A 26,034-nucleotide genomic window follows, 5' to 3' on the forward strand; every position below is an offset into this window, starting at 1 on the left:
CAAACACACGTCTCGAGTGCCATAAACGTACTAAATTCTTTTTAAGTGGATCCCAAAATGCTTTTTATCTGGTGGATGATATGTGATGGTAATAAAGTTACTTTAATCATGAACAAAGTTACTCAGTGTTTTGCTACATAATTTTAGTAATGTGATTGCATTATATAGACAGTTATAATGTTAAATACATAATCAAATCTGTCTTCATTTGTTGTGAAATACAAACTAAAGAAAGATTTGTGTAATACAACTATTCAGCCAAGGTTTAATCAGCATTTGCAGATTATAGCAGAGGAATGATTTTGAGCATTTATACAGCAATTCACAATTGAAACACACTTTACAAGTTGTTATAAAAAGATATAAACTTGGTGAAAAATATATTTAATGTTCCTTGCAGATGTATGATTCATTTTCTTCAGAATTAGGAACAGAAAGGTCATTCTGGGGTTCCCTGCAATGTTTTTTTTTAACCAGTGAACAATTGTGAAAGGTCAGTGTGTGTGCAAAACAAACCATAGATGCTGAGAGATAAAGGGATTTTGTTGGGTGAGAGCGGTGAGTAATAATTCTGAGATGACAGGTAATTTAGTGGTGTGACTGAAACTAGATATATAACAACAAAGAAGACGTAGAAAGCATTTCTTTCTAATTTTTTTCTCACACAACTGTGCAACAGAAAACTCCCAATTTGGTGATTTAATATTCAGACACTACCCAGCTGATCACCAGCAGTTGAAGTTGAAGTGCCAGGCAGATCTAGGAATGGGGTCCCTGTAGGCAGAGTCCAGCAGCAGAGGGTGTCACACCGGGAAGCCAGCGCACTGGCCGGGTGTCTGGCCGCCAATGCGGACCCCCTGCTCTGGGTAATGGGAAGCAGTCTTCCTGCTAAATGTGGTGGAGAGAAGTAAATTACTGGGGTGCAGCTGTCGGCAGACAGGCTGGCTGGCATGGTGGGGGGAACCAGGAGGCTGAGGGAGGTGGCACCTCCATCGCTCGCCTCCTCTCACGGCAAGCCCGCTGCGTGCTTACTTTGCTGTGCAGAGTCCGCCTGCTCGCCACAACTGTGGCACTCAACAGCGTACTCCGTCTCTGTTACTCTCTTCCCCTTTTTGTCTCTGTTGTTTCCTCGCTTTCCTCCTAAGTGTCCTTCCTCTTGTTCTCTTCCTTTCTTACTCCCACATTCTTCCTCCTCTTCTGGTTGCTATTAACTCCCCTCTTTTCTCTCTGCCTCTGTCCACCCCACCAGCTCACTCACTCTTGCCCCCCCCCCCCCCCACTCCCACTTCCAGCGCACACTCCTCACCCACAGCCCCACCATCCTGTTGCTAGGATAATGACCCTGCTGACAACTCAGACCCATGGCGGAAGCGGCTATGGACCAGCAAAAAGCTCCCAGTCTCCAACATCAATCACATCACTGGCACCTCTCTCCAGTTTAGGGAGGGTAGGGGAGACAGAGAGATGAAGGGGATGCTCAGCTGTCTGCAGACTATGAGTTGACTGTATGCTCTAATATGTCCACATATTCTCCACATCAGCTTATTGTGTTACTCAGAATATATCTTACAAGTTATTCAGAGGCCATACAGGAACGTTCATCATACTATGAGAAGGAAGTTGGACTTGACAGTTTTCCACAGCTGGAGATGACCTGTCAGAAAAACTAGATCCTCTGATCCCTTGTTTGAGGGTGTTTGATCTTACACTGGTCATTGAGAGTTCATTGGCACTAATTTGCTCGAAATAATGTGTGTTTATTTGTTTGCCATGCAGTAACCCAGTTAACTAATCCATGGACTGCTTGTTTACCCAGGGAGAGGGGGCAAATCTCAGCCCCAGTGTGGCAGGGGGGAACTTCCCACAGTGTCTCTATGGTAATCAGCAGGTGTCACTCACCACGGAGAAGAAGTGAGGGCTTTCTTACGAGCGTGAGAAAGAGGGGCAGCCTCCATCGCACCCCCCCACCACCACCACCATCCCCCTTGCTTTTTTTTTCCCGTTGGGGTAGCAGCAGCAACCGCAGTGACAGAGAGAAAGAGAGAGGGATAAGGGGACGAGACAGAGAGGGCTACATTGGAGGCCAGGGTGGCCCTTCCCCACAACCTGTTGGTGCTGCTGCCAAAGCCCTGGCAATGGAGTCCCCCATCCAGCTGCATGGGAGAGAGAGGGGCGAACAAAAGAGGTTTGCAGAGGAGGGGGATGTCAGGAAGACATAAAGAAAAAGGGGGGAAAATGTAAGAGCCCAAACTCCTGGACAGTTTAGGATGGCATGTGAGCCTGGTGCTGCCTTATATGGTCACAGCAAGAGGGGAAAATGGGCAGACGGGTGCCCGGGCAGCACGAGAAGCCCAGCTCAGAGCTGTGCGGCTCAGAGCAGCGGCTGGTGTGGGGCGGAGTTTGTGGTTGCTGGGGCTCAGTGGTGACCCCGGCATCAGGGAGCCCCCTCTCCTCTGGAGCGGGCGGCCCGTGGCTCATTGAGATGCAGGGCACAGGGTGGCAGGCCGCAGCTGCAGCCTACAGGCAGAACCCCGGCAGAAAAGGGCCGAAGGGATGGCGGGGGCGGCTGAGGAAAAACCAACAAAAGGCGCAGCCCGCTCCCCCCTCCTCCCTCGCTTTGGAGTTCTAATTCCCTAATCCTCAACCTCCGCCTACCCCCCCTTCTCATCCGATTCTCACCACTCAAACACATACACATGCACAGTTCATGCAGTTACCACTGGCTCCCTTCCTCCCATCCCCAAGCTATGAATGGCCAGACGGGGACAAAACCCAACAGCAGCCCCCTCAGGAAGTCCAACCACTGGGTGTGGGCACTGAGAGGCGCATTTTGTCTGACCCTCTCTTGGTTCCTCTCACTGTGTGTGTGTGCTTACATTCAACCACATGTCGTGTGAGTGTGTGTGTGTGCATAGTTTATCTAGTGCCAGATGACTAAGGTGGGCCTCTCTCCGTTTGAATTATTGTGCTTGGAATTTTATTAAAATCCTTCAAAGTAGAAAGAAAGAGAATAGAACAGTGGATGACGTGCAACAGAGCTGTTAGTTTGGACACATTGTTAGGACACTGTGGCCTCTCCTTTTGGGGGCCGCACGATGAATGCTGCATGATGTGTCTTATTAAAAGCCAACAAGCCACAGCAGCTGGGACCTCAACATTCCTGTCGTTGTCACGTAGAGACGGACAGAACAGGACGCTCCTCGGAAACAGCCACTAACCTCTGTCACTCTCGCTCTCCCCCTTCTGTTGAAAGCCTTCCATATTTTTCCTTTTATTTATTGACCCCTCAATGAGCCTGCCTGGCCAGCCCTTTCTGTTAGGGCCTCATAAGCCAAGTTAACTTGCAAATAGCCTCAGAGCCAAAAGAAAACATGAATTTAAATTTTAATCTCTTTGGTTGCTTTATTTGAGGCCTTGAGGAGGTGAAACCCTAAGATTTGTGAAGTTGTAGAGTCTTGTGATCATATCAGCATCTGGAAAAGAGAGATTCACTTTTATTAAGGTTTAAAAGATGGGCTTGATAAAGTTTGACCTTGTGTTAAGGCTAACTCTGTCAGGGTACATCTTCTGATATCAAAAAATAGTATGCAGAGACACACAGTGCTTAAGATTTGTTACATACATGCATAACAAACAAGATGACGCTCCACCATGTACAGCTGTGGCCCTACCTTATTGTGTGTGTGTTTGGGGAATAGAGGGCGTGGCGGTGGCAGGCTGGAGCTGTCCACACACAGGGCCATGCAGCAGTTGGCAAATAAAGATGAATTCTGTTGTGTTTGGCAGCGGTTCTCCGTTCATTATTTTCCACTTTGCCCAGCGCGCATCCCAGACCTCAGCAGCTGCTTGTCATGTAAAGACACTCTATCAGGCCCTGACAGCTCCTCCCATGCACACACATGCACACACACACACATACACAGTACGCATGGCTCATACACACTTCAGTTGAGCTCACACCCCCACTCACAGTCCTACATATGTGGGGAACATATGTAGTGATCTGTCTCACTACCACTCCGCTCAGCACAACTCTTTGCACACTGCGTAGCTTTCTCATCCCCTCTAGTTCTCTCATCTCTCATCTGGTGTCAAATCCTTCCCCTAATTTGCTTGAGTTCAGCCACATGTCTGCTGTCACACTTGACTTTTATTAGAAATGCTTTGATTCTGGGACGCAGATCGTTAGAAGGATTTCCTCGCAGCTAAGTGTGTCTGTGTGTCTCGGCAGTTACAGGCAGACCTGACACTTGAGGCAGGTTTTATCTTATCTAGGTTGTGGTCAGTCTGTCTGTTGGCCAGTTTCCTGTTTTTGGAGAACACGTTGACATCAAACAGGTTTTAGTTTACATCAGTGTTGATGAACTGAGTTAAAAGCAGAAGGCTCTCCTGTGTTGTTATGAGCCCCATTGTCTTTTGTCAGCGGTCTGTACACAGGATGTATTTGAGGTCTACTCTGCAAAGCATTGAAGTCAAGTTGTATAAAATATCGAGGGCAGGGATAATATTTAGTTAGTTAATAGTGATTAGTGTTGATTTATTTGCTGGTCTACATCACAGGTGTAATATAATTTAATGCTGTTCCACATTTACTCTCCCAACATCTGTTAGTTTCACTTTCTTGTTGTGTCAGAGCTGAAAAAAAGGCCCCAGTGTGGAAAGTAGAACTGAATAAAAGTAGAAGGGGAAATGGGTGTAAATAGGAAGCTGACAAGGGTCATCTTTGTTGTCTATTCTCTGAGTGCAGACTGTTTGCGGGGGGGTTGCACTGCAGAGTGGTGGAGACACACACACAGACAACCGGATGTAGCTGCTTCCACTGTTGTCATGTGACCTGGTTTGTGGTCTCAGACGAGGAAGTTGCAGTGTCCTCCTGTCTAGAAAGAGCAGATGCAAGTGAAGGATGTGCATTGCAGATGTGGAGTAGCGTCTTCTTTTTTTTTTTTGGTGCTGCATCTCTGTGACAGGTTTTGTGAAAGATGTGTGTCAGTGTAGAAAAAGATGACAAAAGACTCACACAAACAATTTTGCTTTTTTACATTCACCTGTGGGAACTGTGATTTAAAGGGACAGTTCACTTCAAAATCAAATATGCACATTTTTCCTCTACCTGTAGTGCTATTTATCAGTCCTGAATAAATTGTAGAGTTTATTAATACATATTGACTCTGAACATTTGAAACTGTTAATGCTCATTTTCTGCGGTATCAATAGTACTTTCTCGGTCAGGGAGTTGACACACACACAGCTGCAGTGCCCCCATAGCCCCCCTCCTCTCATTCACGCGCAGTGCTGTCTTCTTGTCACTTGTCACCTTCACTCTGGTTGCATAGAGGCTTCTGCAGCACAATTTTGTTTTGTTTTTTACTTGAACTTTATTACTTTTAGAATGTGTGACATTATTGTTAATGCTTATTACAGTCATTCAGCTTTTCTCTGCTACTCACCAAGAAAAGAAAAGCCATCGTTGTCATGTTATAGCCGTGTTATATTTATATTTAAATTTAAAAAAGCTTTCAATGTCAGGTTTTCCCTGTGGTATCAAAAATGGTGTCAAATATTTTTATTTTTCAAGGTATTGCATAGATGTTACAAATTCCAGCATCAGTGAAAACACTGCTAGATTGCTTTGGTTTGAGATGTCATCTATAGAGTTGTCCGGCTTTTCTTGCACATAACAGAACTAGGTGGCACTTGGCCTGTGGTACTTCAATAAATACATAAGAAAAATTCAACAGAAAAGTCTCTTTCCAGAAATCATGACCCGCTTACACAAGATAATCCACAGACCTTGTTCTGAGAAGTTTCATGAAGGAACTTTTTTCTTCCTGATGAACTCCAGCAGCCAAGCGGATCACTGCGCAGAAGGAAGCGAGCAGTTACTGCTAGCTCATTCACCACTACTAAGCTTGCTAAGGTTACAGGCAGATGTGGCTGTAATATGCTGTTATCACATTATATTTGCCAGTAACGCAGTAATGTAACCAGTACTGTTCTAAATTTAGTAATCACACTACAGTTACTAATCAAACAGTCCTTTGTCCTACATCCTTTATAGCGTTACACAAGTTCTTCAATTATATGCTTAATGGGTGGATAGAAAAAAATAATCAAACCTGCACGCTGTCCAGTGTGCCTGCGGAGATGCTCTTCTAGGAAAAACAATTTGTCGATCACCTCCTCATGAAGTATAACCACTGTTTTAGTGATGAACACGTCAAATTGACTCGTCTACTCTAAAGCTATTGTTTTGGTGACCGAGCGACTCAGGTGAGCTTGTGAAGTGTGTTTGGCCCTTTGATTACCCTTAATACATCATTTAATTGTGTTCTTTTCCTTTTAAGACTCTCATATTTTATTGTTAGGAAGGCTAGTCTCTTGTTTTATTTAGGCCTATTGATATATTATTTTGTTGCAATTAAGATTTGTACTATGCAGTCTTAGAAGAGCCAAACCTTTTATTTTTTGATATAATTTTATTTTGAGGCAATTAAAGCCAACTGCCATCTTGATTCTCCTGATTCTTATTTGTGCTGATATGTGGGCATATGTAAGTCTTGCAGTGCATCTCAGGCTATGTTGTTGAGTAATGCAAAAGAGATGTAACAAGTAGTGTAAGAAATTATTTCCTACAGGGAGTAGTTTAAGCAAAGTAATGCATTACTCTTTTGAAAAGTAACTACTACTGTGTTATACTTCACCATACAACCCAAACTGCTTACAACTCAGCTGATGAGCATGTCATTGATGTTTTCATCTTGCACTGTCACAAACATGAACCTCACGTCCATCAGTAAAGCACACTTCCTCTGTGCGGTTGGCGGGTGTAGTTTGGTAAAAATAAAATAGTTCCTACATGAAACTGCTCACAATAATGTCTGTGAATTATCTGTACTAACAAGATTTCTAAGAAGTGACATTGCTGTCAAGTTTTTCAAATGTATTTTTTGGCACCTTAAACCAAGTTCCACAGAGTTCAGTGATATTCAAGAGAAGGCAGACATCTCTATGGCCAACATCTCCAACACTCTGTTTTGATTTTGGGGTGAACTGTCCCTTTTTCCAGTTTTTGCAGTTACACTGTCACAGTAGCTGTTTCATTAATCTCAGGAAGTGTTTAGACCTTGGGTGTCACATTCCTTCGTGAGCTTGTTTACCCCTTCGTGTGTTTTGTGTGGCCTCGCCCCAGTGACCATGCAGACTTGACATAATGTCCTTAATACAGCTGCATAATTCAAGAAAGTGACAGTTGTTTGAAGTGCCTGGCATCTGAGAACGGTGAGCTGGCATTGTCATCTTCCCGACATCCATGTGACCAAGGCCACCTCAGTGCGGGGGAATGTCAAGCTGACACACACTGTGCCATGCGCTGCTGCGTCACGTATGACCACCCATGCTTCTTCTGGTGGGTGCTGTGCGTCAGTGGAGCTGGCAGAAAAAGCTCGGAGCCTTCCAAACTGGATGTTGCTCTAATCTGTTAACACACAAATACCTCTCACTGCTCACAGGGCAGTGTGTACACACACACAAACGTATTTACACACAAGCACATACATGCGTACACATAAACACCTGTCTCTGAGCATCAGGATCTGAACGCTATGATGTATGGAAGGTCTTCACTCAGTCTGGAAGTGATTTGCTGCGTTCCTGCTGCCAAAGCAGAACTTTTAGTCTCCACCGAAGAGACAAGCATGTACCTTCATCTGGTGTCATGGTGTCAGGTAGGGGGCTCATTATGCTCTCTCTGCATTGTGCACATACTGTCCTCACTGTGGGCTGGCATGGACTATAGCTGGGGGATATGGGTCAGCCAAAACCTGACCACAGAACGAGGCACCAGCTGGGGCCCAGCTGAGGAAAACAAGGATCGGTACGCAAGGCTCAGGAGACTTTCTGGCCGCGGTGTGAAAGATTTGGGCAACTTATGTCTGTGTTGAACAGTAACAGCTGATACTTGTGCGGCTACATGTACTCTTAAACGGCACCTTTTCTGTGCTTTGATTATTTAGATTTTATGCTGAAGTAAGGAAGTCTGGTACTCCTGAAGGCCTGTGATAAATAACGCTGTGCATGTGGATTCCCTGGAGACTAGTGTGCACATGTAGGTGACTGATGTGAATGTAGATTGGTGGGACTTGTTTAAAACAGACAAACGACTCATCACAGTAATTTTCTTGCATTGAAACAGACATGAGGTAAATCCACCAATCGGATTCCTGCCGGTTTGTGTTTTAATTAGGACCGCACAACCAATACAAGTGACTTTGTCGGAAGGTGGGAGCACAGCAATCTGATGGCTGACAAAGTCTACAGTTAGCTAATTTCTAAATGAGCTACGTTTGGTGTGAAAACACTTACTCTGCAGAAAACCAGATGAAAAATCTCCTCCTGTGCCATGATGAAAAATGTAATAACATATTAGACATCTGCTGTGGATTAAGGACTAAAGTATGTTGTGCTCCGGGGCAGATGTTTCCTCTGTGGTGGTGATTGGTGCCACCACCTTGCCAGTCGCTGTAAATCAGGTGTTTTTACACTTGGATGTTTGCTTTGGGGTGGATGGCGTGATGCTCTGCTGGAAGGCGATGTACAGACAGCCAGCATAAGGCTGTACCGAATAGTTTGAAGCTTCATTCATAAAGTGGACATTCAAATTCTAAATTAACATGTGAATGCTGTACAGCTTTTTTTTTTTTTGCAAGTCTTTTCATTCTGTTTAAACCTTCTCTGCACAGTTGCAGAAAAAGATTTGGCCATAATTATATTATATTATATCAGAATTATTCTACATTCCAGTGGCGGCTGCGTAGGATTTTGTGATCGCCTTGTATTATCCAAATATTTCCAATAACTCCAGAGTGTTGAAAGTCCAAATTTATTGGAAAAAAAGATGCAATCATTTCCAAAATTCATTTTTCAAAAAACTTTGCTTATCTCACACAAAAGAAGGCATGCACCCGTATTAACAGGGTGGTCTAGCAGCACCTTAAATTCCATTTAATCATTAAGAAAGTTGATTTAATAAAAAGACTAACTCATTTTATTCGATGAATGATTTTTTTCAAATTGAGGATTTTGTTTGAGAATTTTATTTCATTTTTTTGGGGGGTGATGATGATGTCAAATATTACAAAAGACATTCAAAGCTTCATTTGAAAACTTCAGTAGAAGCTTTGAATGTTAAAAAAGAAAAAAAGAATTTAAAAAGAAAAATGACATTCGGTTCAGCCCTACAAGGCTTCATCTGGCTGCATATGGTCAACTGAAGTGTCCTTTTCCTTTCCTCCTCACCTTAAATGTTGACAGAAAAAAAAGCCATATGGAAAATCTCCCATAAGACTTTGCTGCTCATGTCATCACATTCTCCAAAAAAAATTTATATAAGAAGCGGGCAGAGGAAGTTCATAATTTTGAGGTGACAAAAGTGACAAATCTTAAAGTTACATTCAGGCAGTGCTGCAAATTCTTGTCCTCTCCTTAAATATTTTAGGACGTACACTAAACAGACGAGACATCACTAGCTGTTGTTTGGTCTGTGATGTCTCAGGCATGATCTGATATCAGATTCATAAGTGTGCATTTGAAGGAGAGTAACAGAAGCTCATATTGACAGATCTTCTACCTCTCCCTTACAGACACACACACCCCCTCTCTCTCAAACACACGCCACACTTCTGTGTTAGAGGAAATGGGGCAATTAAGGACAGCTTGCTACAGCTCTGCATGGGGTTAATATGCGGCTCCGTAATTAAAAATAAATTACACTTTTCCTGTATAAATATTCAAGTCCCTCTCCACTGTGTGCCACTGCCTTGTTATGGTATGTAAGCTATTTTTTTCCCCGTCTGCACAACATCTGGCGCGACATTTCCTGAAGCATCACCGGAATAAATTGAGTTTTGTCTGCCTACGAGAGATTCATTTGTGCAACGCTGTTGTGTCTAAGTGAATGTGATGCACACGCATGGCTTGAGGTTATGGGTGTTGTCCAGAAAATTGGAATTGTGGAAAGTTTTATTTGAAAATCAAATTGAGGTTTTGGCAAACATGAGGCTGGTGTTAGAAAATGATTGATAGGGAAGAGACAGAAGAGCGGCCGCGGTTCATAAAACAGTAACCTAAAATATAGATGCCAATGCTTTGATGCCTTTTTACAGGTCTTAGGGAGCATTACTACATATTTGTGGATTCAGAGATAGCTGTACAAAACTTAATAAATTGCCTCAGTTGATGTAATTTGAAAATGAAGCAGTGTTAGTTAGGGCTAAAAAAAGTTCGAAAAGTTTGATAATATAAAAACCCTGGGTGTCTGAAGATGTAAAGAAGTGAGCTCTTTAGGCTGCTCCTCATCTTCTTGAAGCAAGGACCACAATAGAAAAAGTTATTAATTTAACTTTACTGTGTTATCCTCTGCATTTTAAGTTGATATGAATTTGGTGCAATGTATGTATGATCTTGTATGTATTTGTTTAATAATGTCAGATACATCAAATCATTAAAAAAAAATAGCAGATTGAGGCCACATTACCTGCTACTAATGACCGGTGGGGGAAAAATCAATACAGCATAGTCCTGTGATATTTTTGTATGGCAATATCTTATTGTCAAATGGACACCAAGTTTTGATTTTTTTTTTTTAAATTATATCAGTTATTTAGATTGCGAATAAGAGTCCACTAGATACATTTTGCTGCGATAAAAATCATTGAAATTAGATGAACAGACTGAAAACTTTATCTAATTAGATAAAACTGATGTTGACAAAGTTTTCCTTTGGGGACAAAATTTGCAGTTCAAAAAAAGAAATCACGATATATTGCAATATATTTTATCGCAATACTCAGCATATTGCAACACATTTAAAATCACAGTAATATTGTAACGTGCCTTAAGTATGGTGATAATATCGTATTGTGGAGCCTCTGGTGATTCCCACCCGACTACCAATATAACACAGGCAAATCTCCAATCAAACTGTTGATGGTCAAGTTGCATTGTGGTTAATGTTGGTGCCCTGTTTTGACCAATATGGTTGCAGAACAACCACCGCTCCACCCAGCTTGGTCTTGGCAAGGTGCTGGAAACATCAGTAAGTCCGCACACTTACACCTATGCAGTGTTTCACTTTATTGCTGAGCTTTCAGTCTATTTGACGTCCATCAGAGCATACATTCATCAGATGTTTGTTCTGATGAAAGTCAAATAGACCAAAAGCTCAGCAATAGGGTGAAACACTGCATAGATGGAAGTGTGCGGAAATCTTTAACTACCATTTTTGACCAAGATGGTTAAAAAGAGGAGAAGTCACAGCGTCATATTGTGTCTTATCATTAGGGTATAACACGTGCGGAAAAATTTGGCCTGCAGTTGCCAAGAAGCTCAATAGTTGGCGCACTATCATAGAACATGAGGATGATTGATTTGTTTCACTGATGCGTCCACAGTCGGCCTTGGTTTGGTATATATTTAAAAGATGTGGGTGACAATTACAATTCTGCAATTACTGAAAACATTTTTAATAATAGACCTGAAACAAATGCTTTCTGTATGCAAACGTTCTATTGTATATCGGCCGCCATCCATTCGAACATACCCAAAAAGTTCTAAGTCAAAGAGCGTTTCCCAGCCTTCATTGAATAGCTTTAATTTTGACAAGGAAGAAGAATGTGTAGAATAAAACAACAATCTCTGGTTCTGCTGCTTTGATTTTGATATTTTTTGTTTTAAACTGTCCATGTTGAGTGTAACGGTGTTCGAGAAGTGCAATGTAATCTGGTGGAGTACTCTTATAAAAGACCAGTAGGATTTAGTGGCACCTAGCAGTGAGGTTGCAGATCCCAACCAACTGAATGCCGTCCGTCCCACCTATTGTAGCCTTCAGGTCATGCAAAAACATGAAATGCCCTCTCTAGAGTCAGTGTTTGGTTTGTCCACACTGAGCATCTAGAGAAACGCGGTGCAACGTGGCTGACTTGTTCCCTATATAGATTAGAAGGGCTCATTCTAAACTAATGAATAAACAACAATTCTTATTTTCAAGTGATTGTACACTAATAAAACACAGTTATGAAAAATATATTCCATTTTTGCCAATAGATTCCTATGTATCCCTCACACTGCATCTTTAAATACACAGAATATTAACTGTAAATAAGAGTTTTGTCTGAAGTAGATGATAACTCTTTTGGAAGAGAGCATTTCTTTCCTTCCTGGTAGTGTTCGTCATCTTGGATCTTAAACTCTACCTTGCCAGTTCGAGGAAACAGTAGGAGGATAGAACAGTTTTTGGACAGTTTGAATGTTTCCTGAGAGTCTCCATAGCAAGTGACTGCTGGAAAGAGGACAGACGGGGCGGGGGGAAAGGGTCCTGACTCCTACTAAAACCACCATTTGTCCTGCAGCTGACCTACACTAAAAGAAAGACGGTGACAAGGTGGTCATTTTAGGGAGCACTAGTGAACAGCATAGTAATTAGATTGCAGGAAATGAGTTGCACCTCTGGGAATTAAAACCGAGAGAGAAAGGACTGTTTTGTCATTAATCATGAAACCACAATGTAAACAAAATGGTTGTGCGTGGGTCAGCATTTTGAGAATGTTTCATTTAGGGGGTTGTGCGTGAGCAGAAACCCTCTGAAAATATCTATTGCTTTAAGTTGTTTTCATCTCATCTCCTGTAACTCAGCAGTCCTTTTCAATCTCTTTCTCATATCAGGAGAATACATCAAGACCTGGAGGCCGAGGTATTTTCTCCTGAAGAGTGATGGTACATTCATTGGCTACAAAGAGCGACCGCAAGATGTTGACCAGCTGGAAACCCCCTTAAATAACTTCTCTGTCGCACGTGAGTATCTGCTTCAGAGAAACCACTGCATTTTTTCCCCTCTGTTTCTTGGCAGCTTGTTTTACCCCTTTTTTTTGTTTGCTTCTTTCTTGTTTTTACTTGCATTGTTGTAACAAATATGTTCGCATACTTGTTTTGATTTTACTTGTCTTTCCTATCCACCCTGGAAAGTAATCATTAACAGGAAGAAACTGTTTAGAAAAGCATGCCCAAATGCATGTGAGGTAAAAGTATGAAAGGGAGTCCTCCCTTATATTACAACAAAGTATCCCTTTATCATTGTGTGTCATCCTAAATGATTATGAATAGAGACATTAGCAAATTGGCTGTAGTGTCATCGCAACAGCTTCACTGCAAGTTTCGTTCAATAGGGGCACCGCTCCAGGGCAAAGCAAGCTCTGTCACTGAATGTGCATGCAAGATGTTTGGCTCTTGACATTAATACATCGGATGCCATTCTTCTTCTCTGTGTGTGTTTCCCCCCCAAACTCTCGGTTTTTATGCTGTGACAGAAAATCGCAACAACAAAATGCCCAGAGCAGCCCAGCCCACTCCATCTTCACATCAGAGAAAGTTGCTGTGATAAGCTGTGCAGATGACTGAACACAGCAATTAGACAGCATACTGTTTGTTTAACAAAATGTTTCCTCTCCGACACTCTTGAGTTATCGTGGCTATTAGCCGCCTGATTTCAAGTATTTATCTGGGCACCGCTCTGAGGCTCTGTCTCCATCAGCGGTGGCTTTGCTTTTTGTCACCACTGCGACCCCACCACAGAGGACACATGGTGCGCTGCTGCTGACGGGGCTGCTGCAGCTGGATTACATATTCAGCCTGATGGAGCCATGTTGGATCTCAGTGGTGGTCCACTCCCCTGTCCTCCATCTATCAGACAGAGGCCATTTTGTGTCACGTTCTGACATATTTGCTGACATGTTTCATTTGGGAACAGATGTTAATGTGAAGGAGGTGCAGATGGAAATCTCTGCTTTCTAAATTCAGTTATTAGACTGTTGTGAGTAATTGTTTTGCAAACTGCTTACAAGACAACTATTTGCTGCAAAAGTGTGAGAATGGAGCAAAACAGAGGGAAAGGATGCGATGATGATTTGCTTTTTAAAAGCTCCATGATAAGAATAAGTAAAACTTGTACACACCAAATATTTCCTGGTTTCAGCCTCTCTTAAGCTGTTCACTGTAGATTTAATAAATTTGGGTTTTGACATGTTGGTCTGAGAAAAACGAACACTTTGAAGATGTCATTCCTCGTTATTTTCTGACATTTTATCTTTGGGGAAAACAAGTGATCAATTGTAGAATTACATACTTGACTGTATTTAATATTAGAATTTGTATTTATTGATGTCTTTATTAATGCTAGTGAGTTGAGGGTTTTATGTGATACTACACAGACTCCAATTTTTATCTGAACCTATGTTACCAACTGTTAAAGGGATACTTTGCCAATTTTCAACCAGCTTTGTATCATAACAATGTGGGTAGTATGTCTAAAGAAGCTTTGGTAAACTACCAGCACCCAGATTTCCCTGCTCATCTCTCAACTCGAATCCGCTGGATGGCGTTTCTTTTTCAAGCTCTGATCAAACTGTAAAACTAGGCAGTGCTAAGTAAATATAAACCAAGATTCTGTTACTGCGGTGCCTATTTCTCGCTTAAAATGTTTTCAGAAATATAAGCCCTTTTGAAATAGGAATTGTGCAAATTTGCAGGAAAGCCCAGTCAGTCTTCTTTCAGCATTGGCAGTATAAAAGCAAAATTGGGGAGTGCAGCAAAATGCCACCTGCCTACTTTTGTTTATACAGAATGTGCCTTTTTCGGGTCAATGGGGGGTGTGAGCAAGTAACAAAACGTGTAGCTCAGCGTGTGACGTAAACAGTGACGTGGGAGGGAAGCCGCGGCTAGTCAGTCCTTCTGCGATTTTCTCATAAGTTGGCCCGTTCTTCACCGTCCCCGTCATTTGACAGTTAATGGCCTCTTCGTTTGCGAGGACAAGGAGGGCGCGCAATTCTTTATCTCCCCAGGTGCTCATCTTTACAGTGTCTGTCAGGTTTGCATTTCCCTCTTGCTACTTGCTGCTCGTTCATTCCTGCTATCAGCTGTTTCCTGTTTTTCCACCGCCAGTGAGTTGCACGTGCGGCATCATCAACAGCTCCTCCACAAGTCTTCAACAGCCCCTCCCGTTGCTGAAGGCCGCCTTGGTCTGTTTAAACTAAAAGGGTTCCTCCAATATGACTACTCTACAAGGCGGAAAATTGGGCACCTTGGATCAACTCACCAATTCGGCTCTGTGTGTCTAAACACTCGCAGCTTGTCGGCAAAACGGCCCAACATTCGCCAAAAATCTGGCAGTGTAAAAGGTGCTATATTAGGAAAATTGTTTGACTGTAATTTGAGGTTGTTTGTTTCCAGCCGGCTGCCTTATTGTTTCCTGTGTCAAAACGGCCAAGCTTGATTTACGTCGGCCACCAGCAGAAGGGTTTATTGCTCTATGGTGCAGTGCATTGTGGCAGTTGTAGGTTTTCTACCTCTTGAGCAAAAGCAAATTTCACAGCCCTTTTTTCTGTTCACTGGTCACTGTTCTGGTCACTTAAAACCAATATCAAAAGTATCTACTACATAGACAACTTTATGAAAAGACTATCTTCCCAGCAGTAAAATACTTCTATAAGTTGTATTTTGTTTGTCAAGATTGTTTTTTGGCATTTTTATGGCTTTATTTGAAAGTGATAATGGAGGTAGACAGGAAATGTTGGGGAAGAGCAGGAGAATGACATTCAGCAAACAGTCCAGCCAGCAGGGAATCATCCCGAGGACTTGCTGCTCAGGGCATTAGCACTCACGTGGTACGTTCCCTAACCACTTGGCTATTGGGTCGTCCAATAGCCAAGTGGTTAGGGCCGAATTTTAAGTTTTAAAGGCGCTGACAAGTTACGGATCGGAGCTGTTTTCCTCCACCAAAGTGCACCTGTTCTTTTCCAAATTGGCCGACAGTGTCTGTTAGGGTGGCGATAAAGATAAATGGCTATAACTGTGGGTCTGTCTCTCCCCTCTGCTCCCCTATACACTGGCCCTTCTCGCCGTCTCCCTCCCTCCTTCCCTCCCTCCCTCCCTCCCTGGCTGTGGTCAGAGTGCCAGCTGATGAAGACGGAACGGCCCAAGCCCAACACATTTATCATCCGCTGCCTGCAGTGGACCACTGTCATCGAGCGCACCTTCCACGTGGAGACCCCCGAGGAGAGGCAAGCGAGAAGCACACACCTCTCGGCTCACAAAGCAGTAAAACACAAATCATTTACATGCAGAGAATTTGCCCCTGTTGCTAGAAAGCCGTTAAACAGCTCTGTTTTTCTAACATGTAGCAGCACACACAAACGTACACATTCAATCATTGTTATGCCCTCGCGCAAGGTCCACTGGCTATTGGCAGAACTCACACTTCAAATTGCCTTCCTGTTGATAAGAAGACAATTACATGATTGGGCTGCTGGACTTGCATGATGGTAAATGGGCTGATGTAATCTTTCTGCTGCCTGTGCCTCCCTCAGGGAAGAATGGACTAAAGCCATCCAAGCAGTGGCTGAAGGCCTGCAGAAACAAGAGGAGGAGATGATGGATTCCTCTCCGGACCCCATGGACATGGAGGTCTACCTGACCAAACCCAGACAGAAAGTGGTACGACCCATGTACACTCTGCTTTGTGTCTTCTGCTCTCTGCTGTCCCTCTCTGTGACCATCACCACAGACTTTTAAGTCAACCACCTTTATTCCTCCCCACCCAGAGTATGTCCTCGACAAATTGTCAAAAAAATTGTCCTGGGTCTTTTCCCTAAACACTTTCTCTTGACCTCAATGGAAAAACTAATGTGATGAAAGAAAGATGTGAAGGAAAATTCATAAGGACTTAGAAAAAGACAACCGTGGTGCTATGAGAAACTGACAGTTACACTAGGCTCCATAATTATGCAACAGTATAGGTTATTGAAGAGGTGAAACTACAATGTTCTGAAGATAGACTACTATAATCTTAAATACTTTGCCCTATGCAATTTGACGTCATTTCATTCAGACTATATAAATGTGGACAACCCAGCCAGTGAAAAATATTACTTCATTACAAAGGTTAAGGTTTAGGTATAGGCTACCAGTCATAAAAGTGAAATGAAATAGTCGTCACGTTGAGAATGGTCGCTCATGCTTACCCTTCTGCCCACTGATATTAATTCACATCAGTGGTTCTCATACTGTGAGGGAGACACAGAGCTGCTGCACGTGTGGTGTGGATGACCATGGGAAAAATTTGGAAATAAAGTTGAATGAATGTGATTTATGTAGGGAAAGTAAACAAAAGAGTTTGTTGATACTGTCACACTGACCTTTACTTCACTGCAATTCAACATGGATCCTTTTTTATAAGTTGTTCCCCATTTATTATTAATGATTGATTAAAAAAAGAATTGTGGGGAGGGAGGTGAACTTTTTCAGCTTCTGTAGGATGGCAGAAAAAGTTTGAGAACTGCTGATCCACATGAATCCCAATTTGTGTAATTGTATAAAAATAATTGTTAAATTTATGCAAGATAGGCATGAAGTGTTTTCATGAACAGCTGAATGGTGCTTCCCTTTAAATGTTGCTGCCGCAAGGAAATGTGGGACGGCATTATCTCCTTTCCTTTCGTAAAGGATGGTCCAGTGTACTCTGTGCTAAAGAGGAAGGAAATGAAGCACTGAAGCACCTTTCATTAGCAGTTAGAGAATTTGCACACTCTTATCATGGCTGCCACTTAGATACTTCTGGGTTATATCACTTACTTAAGAATCTTCTTAAGCAAAATAGAGCATTCAAACACAGCCTAAGTCTTTCACGTTGACCATTACTCTGCCCCTTCGTCCAGCTCTGCCTTATTTGCACTTGCACCACTTCAGCCCACCTTCCTTCGCCTCTCCACAGCTACTTTCTGCTTTCCCAACATCAGCCGTGGGTGGCTTAACACCAGATAGTATGTCTACCAGGTTTCACAACCCCCACATGTGTCATGACATAAAGGTCCAAGGCTGCAGGATTGGATGTCCCCCACACAACCATTTTCAACATTCTCCTTAGCGCCAGGGTCAGAGGTTAACTGAGACACAACCACATTTAGGCCGAACCATTAAAGGGGTGGAAATTGCATGGTGGGTGAAATGGTGCTTTAAATGCTTCTGTGTTGTTGTCAGCAGGATTGTGTGCCTTGGCTAGTTAGAGCATGAGTTTGTTAATGCTTCTGTTTGTAACCAGATGCCACTTTCTCTCCTCTGGCTCTCCAGACTATGCACGACTTTGAATACCTCAAGCTCCTGGGAAAAGGCACTTTTGGCAAAGTTATCCTGGTAAAGGAGAAGGCCACAGGACGCTACTACGCCATGAAGATCCTAAAGAAGGAGGTGATCGTAGCAAAAGTGAGTGGATGCCAATGAGCAAGTGAAGGGGAGGGAAGACACTGGTGGGAGGGCAGTGCAGCAATGACTGATACCTAAATGGTTAGCCATTGTAAGAGTTACACAAACAGTCTTTGTGGCTTTTTTTTTTTCAGGATGAAGTGGCGCACACACTCACAGAGAACAGAGTCCTCCAGAACTCAAAGCATCCGTTCTTGACAGTAAGGAGCCCCTCCATATACCTAAACCAAACCTTATTTTAACTCACACAGATCCTCGGGTGCCTCTTCAATCCAACCCAGCAGCATCCATTCAGAAAAAAAGGCGCAGTTGTACCAGGAATGTTTTGAAGAGCTGTTTGCACAAAGGCAGCAGTCGAGTTGGGCCTTTTATAGCCACACTGGACGTTCTTTTTTTTATCAGTTAACTCTTTCTCTGTAAGTCTGAGGTGGGTTGTAGTGAAAAGCTCCTCCAAAATGTGAGGTCTGAGTGGTGGGTGGAGGCAACACATAATGTGATGTGCTCTGTGCAATGAATGGGACCAATGTTTGCCTCACAACAGTCGATGAAAAGACCCTACACACTGGAAACACTATGCTGTAGTTTTTTTTTTTAAATTCCTTTATCATTACATTTGTGTTTAAAAATGTAACGGAAGGGTCAAAGCTGCAACACGCACTGTGATGTTTCATGTTACAATCAGCTGTTTAAAGGCCAGCTTCCTCTTGAATTCGCTGAAAAACATCACCAAGTTCTGCTTTGAGCGTTCTTGTTCTCTGTCTGCAGGGACTGAAATACTCCTTCCAGACACATGACCGCTTGTGCTTTGTCATGGAGTATGCAAACGGTGGTGAGGTAAACCATTTTAACCCTCACAAAATCTGCACCTGCAGGTTAATAAGAATACTTGTTAGTGTTCCTGTTTTTCTTGGACTGACCAACTTTCTCTTCATCTTCCCTCTGCCCTCTTACTGTCAATCTCCCCTGTTTCCCCTCAGCTTTTCTTCCATCTGTCAAGGGACCGTGTATTCTCTGAGGAGCGGGCACGGTTCTACGGTGCAGAGATAGTGTCAGCGCTGGACTACCTGCATGCTGAAAGGAACGTGGTCTATCGAGATCTAAAGGTGGGTGGGGAGACGCATCTTCATCACTTTCTCTCATCCTGGTTGTCAGCCGCTCTCCTGTCTTTCTCTTTCTCAGTTTCCCCCCTTCCCTTCATTTCTCCCCCGGCAGGATATAAATAGGGTTTGCTTCCATCGAGAGCAGTGGCAGTGGCCAGGCCTTATTGATCTGCCTCCCCCAGATCAGTCTCCAGACCTCACTGCAGCTGGAGGGAAGCTCGGTCCATACGCTTACTGCAGCTAGACAGAAATAACCACAAGTCCTCTTTGAACACATCGCCACCGTCTCCCGTTATAGCATGCGCACACTGTTCTCAGCGGGGGATTTTTGTGCACTTTGAGCGTGATTGACGTAATTTTATATTCTGGCAGTACAGCACTATTAGTCAACAGAAAGAAAATGTCCATCATCCTAAAGTAAAGACACTGCACAGTTTGAGCTGCTCTTTTTTAAACAAAACTCTCTACAGATGGGATCAGAGATGGATGCTGTAGACTGACGTGTTTGGGTTTAGGAGGGCTGTGGGGGGTTATCGGTGTTGCAGTGGGCATATGTAGCCCTACTACTTCCAGCTGATAAAACTATACCAGCCAGGTCAGCACAGCACTCCCTCCCTCCCTCCCTCCCTCCTTCCCTCCCTCCCTCCTTCCCTCCCTCTCTCCCTTGGGTTTATGAGGCAGGCTCCCAGCCTGCTAGGGTTCTCCTGAAAATGCCAGGGTAGCAGGATTGGAGGATGTGCTGACTCTGGCCAGGCGCTGCTGGCCACGTGTGAGCTACAGCTGCCAGGTGACTTTAACTGAGGGAGAGAGAGAGAGAAACAGAGCAGGAGGGAGGACACACTGATATTAAAATGAGTGCAGCCTCAGGTCATGACACTGCGTGATGCACATCTTTACTGCCTGTAGGCCAGTTTACCTGTACATATAGTCACTACATACATTTCCATCCACATTGTAGGGAATTTTTAACCCTTGCAAGAAAAATTTTACACTGAGCTGTGGTGGAAAAGTTGTCATGTTGAAAAAGAGAAGATGCTGATAGAAACAGATTATTCATCTAGATCTTTGTCATTTTAATTCCATCAGTTTATCCCACTATAGAAACGCTACCATTTATTGTTATATGCCTACGCCCCACTAGAAAGCCCATCATATTACAGATATACTATGCATGATTTTCCTAAAAAGCAATGTATGTCCTCATACAGAAGTAATCCCTCTAAGCTTTCACTCACAACCCACTTGAAGTGTGGGGCAGTGTATTTTTTCTGCAGAGCCTCTGCCCTCTACTTTTATTTTCTCATTTTCTTCTTATATTCTGTGTTTGCGACATTTATGGGTTTGTACCAGGACAGCACCCAGGTCAGGTCAGGGCTTTATAAAAAAGGTATCGACCAGGTGCCAGACAGTGAGCAGCAGGCATCCAAGAGACACAGTACTGAAAAAAAAAATCAAATAAAGTGAGGTGAAACGCCAAACGAGAGTGAATCTGGGGTTAGTTTTTACCTTCATCTTGACTGGCGAGCATGTTTACAAAAAGTAACCAACAATCCTGCATAGCATACCTTCAAGAATAAAGAGAATTTGGGTATAGATGGTTAATACATCTCCAAGAATTATGTGCTTGATAACTCTCCTAAACAGTTAGTCATTTTAAGATGCTACTAACGTCCATTTTATGTCTGCTTCCCCTCAGCTGGAAAACCTTATGCTGGACAAAGACGGACACATAAAGATCACAGATTTCGGCCTGTGTAAGGAGGGGATCAAAGACGGTGCCACCATGAAAACCTTCTGTGGGACGCCAGAGTACCTAGCACCTGAGGTAACCACGACGGTGACTCAGTCTGAAATATTGACTTCACCCTTTATTATAGCAGTCAGTTTAAGTAGGGACATACAGATGGATGACAAATTAAAGGAAAAACAAACATGAGGTAACCTTCAGGTCACTTTAGAGCTGCCAGAAGAAATTCAAAGTCTCCGAAACCCTATGGTGGGAGGAACATTGTTCTTTGACCACTGAAGAAGGAAGACAGCGCTCTCTGTTAAAGGACTCTGAATTGCTTGAGATCAAACCATCCAGTAACACTTTGTGCCCTCCAAGGAAGCATGTACATTCAATGAGCTCTCATGGCCATAGTGTTACTTGATAAACTAAAACAAATAAGATCATTTTGATTGGAGCAGATAAAGAATAACACAATACTGTGTTGCCCAATAATTAAAGTTAGCATTGTCATACATGACACGAGTAGATTCCAAACAGATATGTAGCGTGTGTTGTTGGATATCAGAGGATGAGAAGCATGTGGAAGAAAGGCAGCTGTCCCAAAAATGCCTTTCTAATCTCCAGCTGAAGTCTGTGAGTTAATGAATGTGAGTGTGCCCAGGGCAGGGCAGCCTGCTCTCATATTTGCTGTATGGGGAGGGGTGTGGCTACTCCCTGTTGCGTGCAGGTATGACAAGTGTTGGAGTGGGCTGTGTAACCCGATATCGCATTGTGAGCATTGGCGGTGTGTGTGACTAAGTACATGAGTGTTTGCGCTAGCCCCTTGCCTGTTGCCGTAAAAATGTTTTCCGGGAGAAGGGTGTCCGTGTTGACACAGTTGTCGTATCGTTGTTTTTAGCCTCCATTTGGAATTTTCTAGTTGGGGGTGGAGGAGGGGTGATTGGCTGGCAGAGCCTTAGGAAACGTGAGCTTCCGCCCCTAGACAAAAAAAACAAAACAACACCACATTGGCTACAGCTGTTGCGTGGCACCAGGGGAGCCACAGCCCCACTGCTGCCTTGGATGCCTCGCTTGACCTGGGCAGAGCTATCCCACAATGCTTCAGGCTGCCTCATCAGTCAGACCAAATCTGCCTCTAACCATCAGCACCAGGCCATCAAGGCAAAGGGCCGGGCTAGTGTGTGTGTGTGTGTCTCCCTCACACCTGGATAAGCATTAAAAGAAAAAAAATACTTCTATAAACCTTTTTATAGAGTTCCCCACCTGTCCATCCTAAACTCCGTCTAGCCCTCTCCGCTCCTCCACTGAGCAGCGCAGTCTATGACAGCTCCAGCCTCGGCAGCGGAGAGCAGGGAGACATCAGGGGGCGTTGCCATGGCAACAGGGTCGCTGGCGAGTGTCTCTATGGAGTGCGGGCCAGGCAGTGTTACAGGTTGTTCTGCAGTAAACAATGACCTTGTTGTGTGTGCTGCACAGGAATGCTGTAACGTCTGGGAATATTCCACCCAGAGCAAGGGGGGGGTGGAGGTGGAGGGAGAGAGAGACCCAATCTGCCTGACCAGTTTGTCTCTGGAGTAAGGAGTGGGACAAATTCATTTTGTCACTTTTATTAAGTAGTTACAAGAAGAAAAACATTATTGGCTGAGGGAATTGGCTTTTAGCGAATATCTCCAAAGAGGACTGTGGACAGGTTTAATCTAGCTGCTGAAACTGATCTGGATTCACAAGCTCGGGAGATAAATGTTTGTCTGTTCAGAACTTTGAGAGCAAAAGAAGTGCAGTGTACAGAGTAGAGCTCCGGAGCAGCAGCAAGTGTTTGTGCTTTTATCCGCTCTCTCCTCCCTCTCTCCTCCCCCTGTCTGTGCTCCTTTGGGGCAGTGTAACAGTATTAGTTTGGGGCTGGGGCCCAAGCAGGCAGGCAGGCAAGCAGTCCTGGTTACGTATATGAGGGATGAGCTTGGCTCCTGCGCTCCTGGCAGCTTCACAGCTGTGGCGCTCTTCTACATATATGGGGCAGCTGCGGGCCCAGCTGTCGCACGGTGTGAATCACACGACAGCGGCGCTGGAAATAGAGACGGCCCAGTAATCCTAGCCCCACACCGGCTTCACGTTACTCCCCCTGCCCTCCCAGTCCTCCTCCTTGATGCTCACCACTCACCGCAGCGCCAGGCGGAGTGCCCACAGACACATGCGCTGCTGCGTGCGCGTTCGCACACACACAGCAGTTTTGTTCCTTTTACGGACACATCCGTCCATCTGTTTTCCAGGACCCTCTCTCTCGGCCTGTGCACTGTTGTGTCCATATCTAATTCTATTAATCCGCCCACGTCTTTTTACCGAAGTTTCTATTCTTAGGTTTGAATTGCCCAGCATCACGCTGCTCGAGGTTTAAGAGAACAGACTGTTCTCCTTGTCTTGATTTCACCTTCAACATCCGCCTGGCGAGGTAGAATCCAGTACATGTCCCCAGAGACCTTGGAACAACTCTGCTCAGCAGCACATTAGTCATGCAACAGGTTGCGCTGTTCAGTGAGCACAACACTGGAGGAGTTTGTCTCATTAAGAACTGTCGAGAAAAGTCATCCTATGGAAATAATAAGGCTAAATATTTCCCCCTCTCGGGTTGTGTTCATTGAGCAGCTTGTTTGTAGGACTGGTCTGTGTTTGTTGCCACACATTTGCTTATTTAAGCGACCCACACCTCTGCTGCTTGTTGATCTGTGTGTGTGTGTGTGTGTGTGTGTGTGTGTGTGTGTGTGTGTGTGTGTGTGTGTGTGTGTGTGTGTGTGTGTGGAAGGCCCTGTGGTGATTAAATATGCAGGGCTCCAGGGGAAACTCTATCCTTGCTCCTAATGTGAGATGTGAGTCAGTGCTGGCTTGGGCTGCCTCAAAAGCCCAGACCAGGGGGAGAGCAGGTGATTTTGGTGAGGGTGGGGTGATGGGGGGGAGACAGTTGCTTTAGGGTCTGTATGTCCAGCCTAAAGAGGTGCTGTCTTCACAGCCGTCTGATGTCCAAACACAACCTTATTGGTTGAACCCTAAAGTGTTGCCGCAAACCCGTAGCAACTGAACATTTTTAGCTTATAGTACTAATATTCAGTAAAAAAAAAACACAGGTAAAAGATAAATTCTTCACTATATTGTTATAAAGTAATGTTGTCGTATGAAAGAATATAAAACCCACATACTAAGCCCCCTCCCCACATAGTTACATGACTTATGAGCATCCCAACAGCTGCATTAAATAAATTTGTACACCTCTCCTCCTCCCCAAGGTGCTAGAGGACAACGACTACGGCCGTGCTGTGGACTGGTGGGGTCTGGGGGTGGTGATGTACGAGATGATGTGCGGCAGACTGCCTTTCTACAACCAGGACCACGAGAAGCTGTTTGAGCTCATCCTCATGGAAGACATCCGCTTCCCTCGGACGCTCGGCCCCGAGGCACGCTCGCTGCTTTCTGGCCTCCTTAAGAAAGAACCAATGCAGAGGTGAGGAGCCTCAGTCAGACTCATGGAGTTGTTTATGTAAAAATGTGCTTGTGATATATGCTTATGAACGAAAAATGGAAATAAATGTATTAGAAGTAGAACCAAAATAATCATGCGTCATAACACATCCTGATTTGTTCTTGTGTCCTTGTCTTCCAGGTTAGGTGGAGGGCCCGACGATGCCAAGGAAATCATGCAGCACAAGTTCTTCGCAGGAATTGAATGGCAAGACGTTTATGAGAAGAAGGTCAGTTTCTGAAATGTTCACGTTGCTTCCTCACTCTCTCATTTTCTTGCGACTGTCACCACTGAAAGGACACCCAGCTCAGATAAACATCACTCCCCCCGGGATCAATGAAGTTACGTCAATGGAAGCACCACCACCTAGAAAAGATGTAGATTGTCATCAGAAGGACAACTGTTACCAAACTGACTGACACCGCTGATGTGCTGATATGTTTGTCTCTTCTGCTCCCCAACAGCTGGTCCCGCCGTTTAAGCCCCAAGTAACCTCGGAGACGGACACACGATATTTTGACGAGGAGTTCACAGCACAGACCATCACTATTACGCCACCCGGACAAGGTAGCACCAAACGATACTCACCCACACATCCAATATGCTTAATAAGACTTCACTTCTGTGGTGTAGCACAGCTTCAAATCATCAGACTTCTCCTCACTGTGGAACTTTAGTGTTTGAATGTGACAGTGAGGCAGATGTGAGCTGTGGACTGTGCACGAGAAGGTGAATTGCCACCTTACTTGTATAATAATTTCCCTCAAACTCCTGAGACTTTATTAAGAACAAGGAATTACACTTTCAATTCACTCAAAATGAAAGCAGACTTCTCTTCCCAAAGGTTACTAAATTAGTGATCCTTTAAAAAAACAGTTACTGAACATGTTTCCATGTGAAAACCCTGAAATGTTTGTCACTGTCTCCTTTAATTTTCAGTTTCATATTAAAACAAAAGAACAAATATAGTCTCAAGAGTTATCTTGAGTCTTTTCCTCTGTACAGAAGTTTGAGTCCTTGATGTAAGGCTTGAGTTAGTTTCTGGGGAGATTACATGTGAGCAAAGACACCGCTCTGCTGGCGTAAGAAGTCTCCCCTCTCCTGGAGAGCCAGTGCCATTAACAGTATCATGCTTCGGAAAGTCATCAAATACACGTGAGTCACAGCCAATGTGTAAATGAAGAGGTGACACAGTGTAAGAAATACAGTAAGGTAACAGATTGGCACCATATAGGATTATTGGGACTGTGTGATATTGACAAAATCAGTTTTAAACATTTTAATGTTATGAGTCAAACATCTGATACAGAAAAAAAGTTGTGGAAATGGGGATGGAATGGCAAAGCAGGTGTAGCATTAACTGTTTATTTCACTCAGCAGAGACAGTCAGA

At 43.8% G+C, this 26,034-nt stretch overlaps 1 protein-coding gene across 2 annotated transcripts in view; it reads left to right on the forward strand.

Moving 5' to 3' along the window:
- The window catches only part of akt1 (v-akt murine thymoma viral oncogene homolog 1), a 39,645-nt gene that overhangs the window by 9,720 nt on the left and 3,891 nt on the right, over positions 1-26,034 (forward strand). For both annotated transcript variants that reach the window (XM_049595816.1, XM_049595813.1), the window contains exons 3-13: positions 12,718-12,846; positions 15,995-16,106; positions 16,413-16,539; positions 18,172-18,303; positions 18,438-18,503; positions 19,069-19,137; positions 19,281-19,406; positions 21,100-21,228; positions 24,411-24,625; positions 24,785-24,872; positions 25,108-25,210. In XM_049595816.1, the coding sequence (XP_049451773.1) occupies positions 12,718-12,846; positions 15,995-16,106; positions 16,413-16,539; positions 18,172-18,303; positions 18,438-18,503; positions 19,069-19,137; positions 19,281-19,406; positions 21,100-21,228; positions 24,411-24,625; positions 24,785-24,872; positions 25,108-25,210 (1,296 nt within the window). The remainder of the gene's footprint in view (positions 1-12,717; positions 12,847-15,994; positions 16,107-16,412; positions 16,540-18,171; positions 18,304-18,437; positions 18,504-19,068; positions 19,138-19,280; positions 19,407-21,099; positions 21,229-24,410; positions 24,626-24,784; positions 24,873-25,107; positions 25,211-26,034) is intronic.

Source organism: Epinephelus fuscoguttatus, linkage group LG14 (genome assembly GCF_011397635.1).
Source record: "Epinephelus fuscoguttatus linkage group LG14, E.fuscoguttatus.final_Chr_v1".
Taxonomy (NCBI): domain Eukaryota; kingdom Metazoa; phylum Chordata; class Actinopteri; order Perciformes; family Serranidae; genus Epinephelus; species Epinephelus fuscoguttatus.